Source organism: Penicillium odoratum (assembly GCF_028828045.1).
Source record: "Penicillium odoratum strain IBT 22623 chromosome Unknown utg000008l_segment0_segment0, whole genome shotgun sequence".
NCBI classification, from domain to species: domain Eukaryota; kingdom Fungi; phylum Ascomycota; class Eurotiomycetes; order Eurotiales; family Aspergillaceae; genus Penicillium; species Penicillium odoratum.
Genome location: NW_026643150.1, coordinates 13,217 through 26,388, shown reverse-complemented (window position 1 = coordinate 26,388; position 13,172 = coordinate 13,217). Strand labels below are relative to the sequence as shown.

The 13,172-nt window shown below is 48.4% G+C and overlaps 4 protein-coding genes across 4 annotated transcripts; 2 read left to right on the top strand and 2 right to left on the bottom strand.

The window, feature by feature from the left end:
* Positions 1-471: 471 nt before the first annotated feature.
* Positions 472-1,778, bottom strand: N7520_010246 (uncharacterized protein; the record flags this gene model as incomplete). The annotated part of the gene is made up of 8 exons (XM_057144179.1): positions 472-644; positions 698-765; positions 813-887; positions 937-1,238; positions 1,298-1,368; positions 1,415-1,451; positions 1,520-1,539; positions 1,592-1,778. The coding sequence occupies 8 exons, from the start codon at positions 1,776-1,778 to the stop codon at positions 472-474; spliced, it is 933 nt and encodes a 310-aa protein (XP_056989933.1).
* Positions 1,779-2,889: 1,111 nt separating this feature from the next.
* On the top strand, positions 2,890-4,101 carry N7520_010245 (DUF2786 domain-containing protein; the record flags this gene model as incomplete). Its single annotated transcript, XM_057144178.1, has 1 exon — positions 2,890-4,101. The coding sequence occupies one exon, from the start codon at positions 2,890-2,892 to the stop codon at positions 4,099-4,101; it is 1,212 nt and encodes a 403-aa protein (XP_056989932.1).
* A 6,076-nt stretch (positions 4,102-10,177) lies between these two features.
* Positions 10,178-11,258, bottom strand: N7520_010244 (uncharacterized protein; the record flags this gene model as incomplete). Its single annotated transcript, XM_057144177.1, has 2 exons — positions 10,178-10,204; positions 10,248-11,258. 2 exons carry the CDS (start codon positions 11,256-11,258, stop codon positions 10,178-10,180), a joined length of 1,038 nt encoding a protein of 345 aa, XP_056989931.1.
* Positions 11,259-11,819: 561 nt separating this feature from the next.
* Positions 11,820-13,109, top strand: N7520_010243 (uncharacterized protein; the record flags this gene model as incomplete). Its single annotated transcript, XM_057144176.1, has 1 exon — positions 11,820-13,109. One exon carries the CDS (start codon positions 11,820-11,822, stop codon positions 13,107-13,109), a length of 1,290 nt encoding a protein of 429 aa, XP_056989930.1.
* Positions 13,110-13,172: the final 63 nt, after the last annotated feature.

Genomic DNA, 13,172 nt, shown 5'->3' with positions numbered 1-13,172 from the left:
CCTAAAAATATTTCAACTCCATGAAAGAAGAAATCTTTCTGTTCAATTTTCTACCGCAACAAATAATGTCTATCTATTCAAAAAGAAACAAATTGTAACAGAGAAATTTAGCTTTCATTCTATATAGAGATCATCTTCATTAGAGTGAATATTAAAAACTTTTGTTTCATTTTCACTAATGTCTAAATAATATACCGACTACTTCATATTCAAATATATATTTCTATATGTTCTTCATAACCCTTTCCCTATTTTGTGGAACTACCACCATAATATACTAAAATCCAACGTTTTTCTTTTATAATTAATAGAGAACCAGTCTTTCTATCTTCTACTCTGCCTTTATTACCTAAAATTTCCTTTAATTGAACCTATAACTAGAAAGAATCTTAGAGGGAAACCAGAACACCTGTAAAAAACAGTATTTTAATTTGATTCGTGAGTAGGGTTATGCATGCCAAGACCTCTTTTTTATGCAAAATTGGGTTTCTTTGGGGCCCCAACCCAAACCCAATATGGGTTGGGTTTTGGGTCAAGACCTTGGACCCAAATTGGGTTTTGTAGAAGTCTAGCTGTGACAGAGCCACCGATAATTCCAAGGTTGAGTTCGATTGTGCACCACATAAGCGCCTTGGTAGTCGTCCCTACAGACTAGTATTAGACTATATTTAACTCAATTATTGTAAAAAAGCCTCACAAGTAAGATCAGTACTCTTTAAAAGAAAGTAAATGGTAGCAAGGCGGATGCAGCTCACAATCCCGACACTATGCCATTATTAGAACTAGCAGACTTTCATTTAGATCAGACTTACAAGCATCCAATTACAAGAATTCCGCAAACAGCCATCTTTTGCCGCATAGGCATTTGCAAGCGACGAATCCATGGTCTGCAACCTTATTAGCTCTATAAATCCTTGAAAATCACAAGCAACGTACATCGGCACAACAACAGTCGCGAAATCTGTAAAAATACCCAAACCAGCATTGGCAAAGTAAAAGACAGGTCGGTTCATACAGGATCCCGTTGTTATTGTAGAGTCCCAGGACTTGGCTATCGGGGTGCAGCTGAAAATATTTGCAAGTACACTGGCGAAGCTATATCCAGCTGCAATGAGAACGAGGGACCAGACGGCGGTATGAAATTTGCGACTTGGAAAGATTCGCAGGTAGAATATTAGGACTGAACATTTGGTGAACCCAGTGGCTGCACAGTAGACAATGGCGGCGATGAGATTCAGCTATTTAATATTATAGATCAGCAAAATTAGGCTCTAACAAGAGTAAGCAGCTTCACTACCTTGTTAAACTTTGGTGAGAATTCAATTAAAGGAACATCCCACATATGCTTTGTCAGGCCCCAATCCAGCACTAATAAGGTTAGTTGCGTACTAAGAGCTGCATCAGCGTCACTTACTATCCAAAACCAGTCCGGTAAGAACACATGATAATACCTGTTATTATAGCCTATATCAGTAAAAAAATTGGGAAACTGAATACAAAACCTGGTCATCAAACATACAAAAGCCATAATCATTAGAACTAGAGAAGAGATTGTTACTTGGGTTCCCTCAGAATCAATATCGATACTCACAATCATCAGCGCGAAAGATCCGCACGACAAACAATCGCGTCCAGATTCGCACTGCAAGGGCAATGACAGCCAATGGAAGAAACACGCAATTCACTACCAGGAGCTTAGTACCACAATAGTCCGGGTTGATAAAGTTCGACGCCTGGCCTGCAGGTGGAGGCCCAGCGGGAGTAATATCATTTACCATGGCCCTGGCTCAGTCACGAATGTTGTCCACCCAGAAATGAATTATTGGTAGAGAGGCCGATTATATATAGAAGATTGAGGGATATCAGAAGTTAATTCTCGGAACGATTCTGTGGAACCCGAAATGACAAGTCAGGAAAGTTTCTAGAACTAAGGGATGTGCCGTGTTAGACCATTGAACTTTCCAACGCGCCGGACTCATTTTCTCGATTGAACATAATTAAGTCTCACGGGTTGGGGCTGGTCAATCTCTAAAGCTCCACTGTCTAACCCGGATTTCACCGTTCAGGAAAGGGTCCGTCCGCATCAACCCTTTGCGGTCAGATTGCCCGGATATATTCTCCCTTCGCCCTGGAGACACTACGGCGTTCATGTAATTCGGAATTTGCAACATCCGGAGGGTAAGAGGGATGAGATGTTTTGAAAGTCCCTTGGAAGCTAGTCCCGGGCCCCTAAAGATCAATCCTGGTTGCAGCAAAAATGAGTATAGGATCGTATTGACCGGTCCTGGGAGTCCTTGCGATTCTAGAATGCTCGCTCTTGATCCTAGGACCAGGACTGCGCTTTCGGGGATCTATATGAGGTATGCTAGGGTAAATAGGCCAGTTGTACATATTCTGCGGAAGAATATGTAAACGTGGGTGAGATGTGGTGGAAGTCTTCTGGCTTGCAATTTGTTCCAAGGGACGTCTTGACTCTGCTAATTCATCGTTGATACCATCCACGGCGACAATGCTACTTATCACATTGTTGATTGTGAAAATGACCGTTCGACCGACTGACCCTCTGGCAAAGTCGTATGTTTGATATGCAGGTAGGGCCATCTTGCGCATTTCAGTTTCTAGACAGATAACACGAAGTTTTCTTTATCACCAACCCTTTCAACAGCCATGTGAAGATCCTGGGTGGACTCAGATTGACTGGCAGACTTACTAACGAGCTCAACAGAAAGTCCCGTGGCCGTTTCTCCCACGCTATAAATGAGGTGCTCCGGGTACTAACTCTAGATTGCCACGCTTTCTCCCACTGGATGCCCGACACTTCTTCTTCGCCAGTGTCACTCTACTCATTTTATACTTTCACACCTATCTTGTCTCAAACACTTTTGGTTGATGATGCCTCTCCACACTGGTCAAGGCTCATCGAGAAGCGCCAATAGACGCCCTTTGCAGAAGGGGACAGTGGTCAAAACTGCTGACTGCGGTCAGGCCCAAAGGTCATCTCGCGTCGACGATAAGATCCTGGAGCGAATTCAAAAATGCCTCAGTCGCGCTCACCACCCGAACTCCTCCGAGCTAGAGGCTAAAGCTGCCCTTTTCATCTCTCAAAAACTGATGAGCCAGCATAATGTGACCCAAGCAGATCTCATGGCTGCGGATGGAAACAGCGATAAGGCATCTTTCGGTGGACGGAGCAAAGTTCGCATTACCAAAACCGACAGATCCACAAAAAGAGTCATGATGGAAGCCTTCACCTCCAAGCTAGCGCAAGCCATGTGTACCAGTTTTGACTGCAAGTGTTACTCAACTCACGGTGGTGACTTTGTGGAATGGAGCTTCTTTGGCATTACGAGCAACACGGTTGCAGCGGCAATGGCATTTGAGATGGCACACAATAGAATTCTGGACTGGGCATGTTCCTATAAAGGAGGCACACCAACGTTTAGTTATCGCATCGGTGTTGCCGATGGGCTGGCAGCCATGGCTTATCGCGAGAAACAAAGAGAGTTGGACCAAGCGCGGCGCAAGGAATTAGATTTCCTGGCTTCTCAGAAGCGCGAAGTGGCAACGACAATTCAGCGAGAAACCCAGAGACTACAGCTGCCTTCGGGCCAGTTTGCCACTGCCGTTGACGATCAATGCCCCGATCGAGGAATTCGCAATAACGCGCGCGATGTTGATCCTTGTATCGGGGAGGACGACAGCGAGGACTTCGAGCTCAAGGCTGACTTCAATACGGATGACATGGAGAGGACAGACCTCTGTGGTGACGTGAATGAGAGTATTGACATGTTTGTGAAACGGGAACTTGGAGAACCACGAAGAGCAAATGATGTGCCTGCTTTTCAACCGGTGTCCGCAGCCGATGTCAAAGCCGAGTTTGTGGCCTCATCTTCACCCGCGGCGTCACCATGGGTGTCTGGCGCCCAGTTGGTCCAGTTCCGCGCAACAGCGGAGCAGGTGGCAGACGATTATTTGACCGAACACAAGATCGAGCTGTCCGAATGCAAAAAGCGACACTCTGTCATTCGAGATCTCGATGTCTATCGTCAAGGCCAGAAGGATAGCTCGAAGATTGAAATCAGTCGAAACAGGCAAGACTGAGGACTCCTTAATTGATTCCAGATGCCGAGTGCCTGAATGCAACTCTTGTTGGGATATTTATGTCGTTAGGTTACAGCATGGGGGTTCGCGCGCCGTCAGGTTTTCTGAGTTGTCGTTCTCCCTTCTTGATTTATTTTCATGGACAACTCACCTCGTTTTTCGTATCAAGCACCTACAGTACACATGTTCAGAAAAGCCGCTCGTCAACCTCGCGCAAATAAGAAAACACAACCGTTTACGCCAAAATTAGCTCGTCTTTAGTTTGACATGCATTCACCTCGATTCAAGGTCATCCACTCCGATTTCATTTTCTAAGTGCTTATAATGCAGTAAGGGTTCTTGTTGAAGGCGATAGGGTTGCAGGTTTGTGTGGAACATTCGTTTGCCTTCCACGACGGTCGCATCTCTGTATCTCTCCTTTGGATCGTTTGACCATCTGATTTCTAAAACAAATGAGCATTTTGGGGGTTGGCACGTGTTTTTCGTGTATTGGATCTCCACTCCGACTGCCTCAGCCTACGTCGCTGATAATTGAATTTGATTTCGCGGACAGCCATGTTGCAGAACTTCTGCCAATATTTCACCGAGGTTTCCCCGATTGGTGCATCACTTGTGTAGGATCGTCAACCAACGCTTCAATTCCGTCACTTGCGCCGATCGTACGTCCACAATCACAGCCGGGTGCCCGAGGTTCAAGCGCTCGGCACGCACCTCCTCGTAGAAGTCATGACAATACATCCTGTTAAATTGGTGGTAAGAGTCGTTTGTCTGAATTCCTTCATCTTCTCCTGCATCTCCGCCAGTGTAATATTTTACCCTTTTATCTCCTCCTGATTTCTCCCATCCCTGCGACCCACCTCGTTTCGAAGCTCGGTGATCAGAGCCTTAAACTTGAACACTCTCTACATTTCTCGCTTCAATCTCTTGGTGGATTACTCGTTCGAGGTCTCGATTCCTCGAATCTTCTACAGTCGCTCGTAGAATCGGGTCCGTTTGGTAAGGTGTTGGTGTCCCGCTTCGCACTCACGTGTTGGTTCGGTTCCAGTAGGCCCTTTGCCTGGCGTCTGCTAATAGCGTCATTTTATTGCTCCTGAAAGTAGGAGACTGGAGCTCTGGTCTGTCAATTTGATGTTCGCAAGTGCCATTGGCGCCGCCGATAACTCGGTCAGCTCAGGTGTTGCCGCGCTCTCGATGGCAGCCGCCCTGAGGGCATCTTGCCATAGGGAGATCACTATGGAATTTACTCGCAGAATTTTGGGCTAGAGCCGTCAAAATGCTCGGTCAATACCCCCCGACGTATTCAGTCGAGTCTCTCCTGAACCATCAAAAATTGGTGGGGTAACAGGCTCGCTTATGCAATACGTAAGCTCAAATCGCTCCTTTTCTCCTTGGGGCCGTATTTATCTCCTTACCACCCCATCCACCTATCGTAGCTTCTACTGGCTCGATCAAAAGTCCCTACATTACTGATGTGTAGCTCGCCAAAGATAATCTGCTCTGTTCATTTTCAACATACCACTATGGCCGAACGAATGAGCATTGATTTCATTTTGAACCAAAGCAAAGAGGGCAATGCATCTCATGTCAAGAGCACTTCTATCACGAGACCGGCTAGTCGAAATTGTCAACCCATCAGAACTATCTCAGATGGCCAGCGATTCGACTCAGGAATTCATGCCAATTCGTTTGGCAGCCGAACTACCGTCAAAGCAATCAGAATATGTGAGATTGTCAATGACTTTCGCACTTTGGAGATTAAGACATTTGCTTGCTTGCACATTCTTTTCTCTTTAACAGTATCTCGCGACCACTGTAAATTTTACCGTTGGCACGAGGTTACCACTCAGCTACTGCACCCCTCAAATTTGTTGAGCAAGAATGAGACCAGTCTTAATGTGAAAGCACATCTTGATATGTATGATTGGCAGACTCCCTAATGTCGGAACAATGGATCATGTAATCAACTTTATTAGTCAGCGTACCACATGTTAAATTGCTGTGGTGGAGACTAGAGAATACCAGACAAGTACACAGACGTGACCCATACCATTGGTACATGCTGTTCGACCCTGATTACATGATCCATTGTTCCGACACACCCTTTCAGCTTTGGCAGTCCTGGCAAAGCTGCGCAGTTGCCATAAATGGTCACTTGAATCATTCAAAGCTTCTCAGAAGCAACAAAATAGACACAATTCCTTCAGAACTGCGATCTTTTCAAAACAGCCTCTACTTACTAATTAGGCAAGTATGACTTATTTTTCTTCCTCAATGAGATGACGCACGTCCGTCAATCCCAGCATCCTGACAAAAGCTTCATGCTTCTGCCTCGGCAGCATCTTGGTGAGTCCGTCCGCGAGCATCTGCGCGGTTGGTACCCACTTGATCCGCACCCTGCCTTCCTTGACTTCTTGTCTCAGCCAGTGCCCGTGAATATCAACGTGCCTGAGCTTGGTATCGAAGGGGGTATCCTCTGCGTTGATCAAGTCCACCGTACGGCGGTTGTCACACTCGATTGTGAGACCCTCCGGATGTTTGAAACCAATCCTTCCAAATAGACGATCCCACCACTGTAGTGACCTTCCTGCGTCTGATAGGCCTAATAACTCAGCCTCCGTCGTCGACGTGGTCACGGTCTTCTGCTTGGTTGCCCACCAGTCCACCGGTCCACCGAAGAACTGGCAAATATATCCTGCGGAGCTAGTCCGGTCACCCATATCCCCATACGAAGCATCTGATGAGAACTTCACCACTTCGCTGTCGTTGTCAACTGGACCGTATTGTATAGCCCAGAACCGTGTGGTATAGAGGTAGCAGATTAAGCGCTCAATTGCTTGGTGGTGCTTCGGACCAGGGTTGGTCAGGAACTGTGCGCAGATAGACGCTCGCTTTGCTGCGTCCGCGCGGGTAATCGTGGTACCATATTGAACTGAGCCCACTCGCTGCTGATATTGGTGGATGCTTTCGGCTGTAGCTTGCCCGTCGTATGGCTCTAGGATCTCCGTGGTTCCCGGAGTCCAGACCGGAGCTCGGTGAGCCAGGTTAAACCGCTCAGCAACACTGGCAAAATAGCTGTCCTGCACTAGCCAGAGCTTTCTCTCTTTGCGATTTCGTAGGATTCTGATCCCTAGAAACCACTCAGCGTCCCCTTGGTCAGTCAGCTGCCAATTCTTCTCGAGTTCCCGTTCTAGCTGCTGAGCACGCTCGCGGGCAGTGTGGTGGCCGGCGATTAGGATATCATCGACGTAGAAGAATACGATAATCCCATCCCCAACAAAAACACACGGATCCTCGGCAACCTGTTGTAAACCAAGCTCTCTCAGTACACGCGCTGCGTCTCGCTGCCAAAGTCGTGGAGCAATTCTCAGTCCGTACAGCGCCCGTAGCAGCTTCCAGCACTTGCCCTGAGTCATAAAACCCTCGGGCATCAGAGTGTATACTTCTGTTAGGAGCTTGCTGTTTAGGAAAGCGTTTACCGCATCTCGCTGTCGGATATCTAAGTCGTACGCTGCGCTCAGGGCAAATAGCATACGGGCAGTTCTGGCTGCCAGTGTGGCAGCTCGCTTGTCTGCGTCTGAGATCGTCTGGAGATCCCCACGTACGCAGATCCTGGCTTTGCACTTAATCAAGAACCCATCTTGATCAAATTTATAAGCATATACCCACATGAGGGGCAGTACTTGTATCCCACGATCCTTTGGCCTTTCCACGACTTTGTACGTCTCTTTGGCCTGTAGTCCGTCTAGTTCAACCCTCATAGCTCGGCTAAAACCTTCGCTCAATGGGTGTTTCCAGACGTCTCGGAATCGTTGTGGTGGAGGTGGTAGGTCATCTCGATGCTGCCGTAGCGACGGTTTTGGTGCTAGAAGACCGGTAGCAAACGCTTGTAAAGTGGTTGTTGTGGTATCGTCGCCGTTGTCGTCATCGATAAACATGGTGTTATAGGCGTAGTCTCGGTCTCGTCTCGATATTCGCACCCTCGGTCCCTGGATGATATTGCTGGTATCCACAGCTGCACAATCGCGATCTTGATCCTTAGGCAATGACCCTGCCAAGTCGTTCTTGGCCGATGTCGTACGATCCTCTTGCTTAACGCTCTCCTGTAGGGATAGCTGTAATTGGTCCTGGAGTTGATCCTCCGGGCTCGGTTCCCGTAGTGATACTGGCGAAACAGGCGTCTGATCTATTTGATTATGGTCCTGAGCGAGACGCTCAGGATCATCCCTCACCCCTTGATCAGTGGTAGTTTCCGCAGAATTGCTTCTAACTGGATAATCCGGTGGTGGGGTATGATCAATTGGGGTTTTGTGCACAAAAACTTGATCTTGTCCCGAGTGTGGTATTGTCGTCTCCTGTGGTTCTCTAGATCCTCCAGATTCTTGATCCTGTATGAAGTCTACATCATCCGCATCTCTTGCTCTATAGGACCGTCCCGGAGAGCTCCCTTCTGGGGTACTCTCGGGAATACTCGTACGAGCAGTCTGTTCGTCGAGACCCTGTCGAATACAGTCGACCTCTAGTCCTTCCTCCATGATTGTGGGAGGATAGTCCTCTGGAACTGGTAGCTTCACCCCTTCATCCGGGTCATGGTTCTCTGCCGAAAAACGTCGGTTTTCATCAAAAACTGCGTCTCGGACCATCCTGACCTGACCACGGTGCGGTATCCAGATTTGCCAGATATTCGAGGCCACGTAGCCAACGAGATATCCTATCTCAGCTCGTGACTTCATTTTGTCAAGTTTCGGGATATTGGGGATCCTGCAGTATGCAAGTGATCCATACAATTTGATATTCGCAAGCGACGTCTTTGTGGGAGTATTGACAGGAGTACCCTCGGTACCCTGGTTGAACCCAATAAAGCGCCGTGCTTCATCCCATGGAACTATCCAAGTCCCATCTTCCAATCTCGTAGGCGTACGGTTCAGCAGGTATACTGCCGCTTTTACCGCTTCTGGCCATAGTTTATCGGGTAGTTTTCCTTCCTTAAGAAGCGCTCTCGCTCTAAGGATAATCACACCTCCAGCACGCTCACCCGGACCGTTCATCTCAGGCGTATACGGGACTGTAAACGTGTGAACACACCCCAGCTGCTTAATTAGCAGTAGAATACTCTCATCAACTGATCTCTCGTTATCAGAGTGGAACACCTTAATCGGCAAATTTAGCCAGCGAATAGCGAAAGCGATAAAGCTTCTGATCGCTTCCTGGCACCCGTTTTTGTTCACATGGGTCATTAACCAGTGGAACCGGATACCCTCAACGTAGAAATGGGTTATCCAGCAGTGCTGATTATATCCCATAATGACCTGAATTAGGTCAAAGTAGACCCTCCCGCACCGTCCGTAGTGCTTGCCTATCGGTCTCCGCGAGACCTGTCGTGGAGCGTTGACCAAGCTGCAGACCGTACAAATTTCATCATCCGGTCGCTCTTCCCCATCCTCCGTGCTTCGTACAACCTCAACTCCACTGACCAGTTTCGGTAGTTGCTAAATTGCTGCCTTCGAGACATGGCCAAGTCGTTTATGCCACGTATTAGTATTGGCAGACGATTTCAACGGTTTCTCTGATCGTCGGGTAGCAAGTGCAGTTTTATGCTGGGTGTTGTTTTGGGTCTTGATCGTAGTCGTACGACCCTCTGTTTTCGGCCGAAAAACTGTACGTTCATCCCGCGTCTGTGAGAACAGATAAATATCATGTTCTCGGTAGGTCTCAAGAATAGGTTGATCTCCAATCATAATCCTTCCTTGCTTCATATCCCACCATCCTCCATGGTCCTCTATCCTGCCTAAGGAAACCAAATTGCAGTGAAAATCTGGAGAATAACGGCAGTTATACAGGTTAACCACACGCGGTCTGCCAGTTGTAGGATCCCTTCCGGTGAAGGTTGCTGTACCGACTCCAGCAATTGCGGTCCGATTGTCACCCGTACGGAGATACGAGGGGTCTTCCTTATACTCGGTAAATTTGGTCCGGTCGTTGCATACGTGTACGCTTGCTCCGGTATCCAATACCCATTGGTCTCGGTACTTGGTATCAACTTCAGTTGATAGGGCGACTGTGGCAAAGCCAACGTGGGCTAAATTTGCTGATCCAGACGGTTTTCCTGCCAAGTCAGGTGAGTTCTTGATCTGGTTTTCGGCCCAGACCTTCCACTCTGGTTCCTTTTTGAATGACTTCTTCAGCGCTTCGGAGGCCTTTAGTAGGCCCATCCACCCATCCGGTCGTTGGTCTTCATTCAACACCCAGCACCGGGTGACCGGGTGTTTCATGCCACAAGGGCAGTAGCTCCGGTCCTGAAATGGTCCAGTTTTCCCGTCTTTTCTGTCGGTTCTAGAGGTTTCAGCCTCTGCTTTACCCTGCCAGGTCGATGTGGCAAATGCTGCTTTGGATATAGAATTGGTATTCTTCTTGGTAGTCTCGGAATACGACATAGTATAGGAGTTACGGAAGGACTCAATCAGATCATTTATCTCGATTGTATTACTTCTTAGTACGATATTTTGGAACCGAGCTTCCCACCAGACCGGTAGGATGTCCTTTACAGCATGTAAAAACAGCTGCGGATGCTGCGCAGTGTCACTCTCCACTTTTAGGTTGACCGCTTCATCACGTATCAGCTCCCACTCTTCTAGCCAGGATAGTACGTTTTGACCCTTCTTTGGTGGTCGTACGCACCCTTCTGCCCAGCGTAGCAGGACTTCATTCTGGTGAGACTTTGTGTGTGAGAAGCGCTTCTTGAGAAAGCTAATCTTCTCGTACGGAGTCTCAAGATCATCCATGAGACGGTGTAGCTTAGTATCTGTTGACGCAGTGATCACGAACTCAACTGATTGTAGGCCGTTTTCCACCTTCTCATACCTTTTGAGCTCCTCTTTGTAATCGTCATGGTCGTAGCTATACTCCATCTGACGATTCTTAAACTCTTCCCTTAGGGTCTTGGCTACCTCTGTAGTTGCCCCTCGTGGGATATGTAACCGCGGTCGTGCGGGGGCCTGCGGCTCCTCCAGCACTTCCGGGGCTGGTTTCTCAGGATTGCAGTAATCCCATACTTTCCTAGTCTTGGCAAACTGCTTCATCGCAGAGTACCAAGCTGGCCAATGAGAGCTGTTTTTCAGCTTCTCACCCTTCCATTGTGAGACAGATACCGTGGGGTCCATCCTTAGTTGGTTTCAAATGGCTTTCAATCCTTTCTCAATTGTCGTGTTCTTCGGAGGGGTTGACGCGGCAACTTTGTTGTCGTCGTCAGTGATCTCAGGGGTAAACAATCCTGTCGTCGCAAGTCGAGGAGAGCTTCTAGAACGTATATTCAATCAAAATATCACGGTAGGAGAGATAATCCGGGCTCATAACTCTCTGAACACGTAATCAGGGTCGAACAGCATGTACCAATGGTATGGGTCACGTCTGTGTACTTGTCTGGTATTCTCTAGTCTCCACCACAGCAATTTAACATGTGGTACGCTGACTAATAAAGTTGATTACATGATCCATTGTTCCGACAAGACATGGTGAGGCTACAGGCATTGTGAGGCAACCCCAATAAAACCACTCCCTTTAATTCTCCGCTGCAATCATGCCTCGTCAGAATCTCGGGATTTTGCCGTCGTGTTTCACTAGGCCGTCACGTGTCGACCCTGCTAGCGTAGTCGAACTCTGCTACTCCCAAGTTCCTGCACACAATCATCCTCTTCTTTCTGAATAGTCACATAATTGTCAACATGTCGTTTTCCATCGATGCTAGAGGTACCAATCCTTTCAGCATAAGCGCAGATAGAACCCCTTTGGTCCTGGATGAGTCGACACGCACCCTCTACAACCGCGCCATATCCAACCCCTCCTCACTAACGGATCAAGAACGCCGACTCATCACCCACCGCAGCCCACCAGACGATGAAGACACCCTCTGTCGAAATGCCTGCGGCTTGTCCATGGGCGAGCTAGTTACCAAAGCCATCAATCGCAGCAACAACAATGGTGATGACAATGATGGCTTCCCCCTTAGCAACCTCGGCCTGAGCTACAAAGAAGCCAGTCTCTTAACGGCCGGCGTTGTCGAGGGACAATCGGGCCATATCCTGTCCGAGGTGGCGCGCCTTTCTCCTGAGGATCGGGACCTTAAGGCTCGAGCTATGGAAGCGGCGACGACGGACGATATTCGGGCTGCTAGGGAGGTGGCGCAGAGGGTTAAGCAGCGATGGCTAGAGGTAGAACTGGCGGCGGCCAAGGCGCTGAACGATGATGACATTAAGAATATTCGGTTTGCGATGAAGGTTCCTTGGCAGGAGCATGTACTGCAATCCAGTTCAGCTTCAGCGCGTGATTCTGCTCCTGGTTCTGATTCTGGTCCTGGTGGTCAGGGCCCTGGTGAAGCAGGTGGTCGCTTCGGTCTCGTGGTATTCTACCCGAAAGAAGAAGAGGAAGAAGGCCGCCTTCCAGAATATAAATCCCTGATAGGAACGGCTGTTTACCATGGACTACACTATTCACCGAGGCTGATTAAGGACGAGACGAGAGACCGGTTCACATTGCACTGGGTGGCTGTTCCAGGTAGTAATGGCAGCATGGACCCGAGTGCACTACGGAGCAGGTTCAGCACAATGCTCTCAAATGACGAGATTCCTGCTGGCTTTCGACGCGATGTTTTTCTCTATGTGGATGACGAGGCGTTCCGCTCGCGTGAAACGACACGGCCGTATCTCTGGTTAGCTGAGCCTGAACCCCAGTCCGAGTCAAAGACAGAGCGAGAGCCAGAGCCAGGAACTGAGACTGGAACCGGGACCGGAGCTGCGACTGGAGCTCAGCCTGAGGCTTTGCAACCCCTAAAAGTCGACATCAAGCATATCGCCCCGACATTGTTTGCGCGGTTGGTTCAGCGCGATCTCCAGGGCGAGGCGAGACGGAAGCCCTATCGGCATACCTCGGAGCTGACCAGGTTGCATGCGGCCGCCAATGCGAAATATAGAGAGGAAAGAGATGGGATTTGGCCGCCACCTGCTCGATTCCAGTAGTTGAAGCTACGCGAAGCTAGCTCATATTACCTATTGTGATTAGATAATGGTCTTTCCATTGCA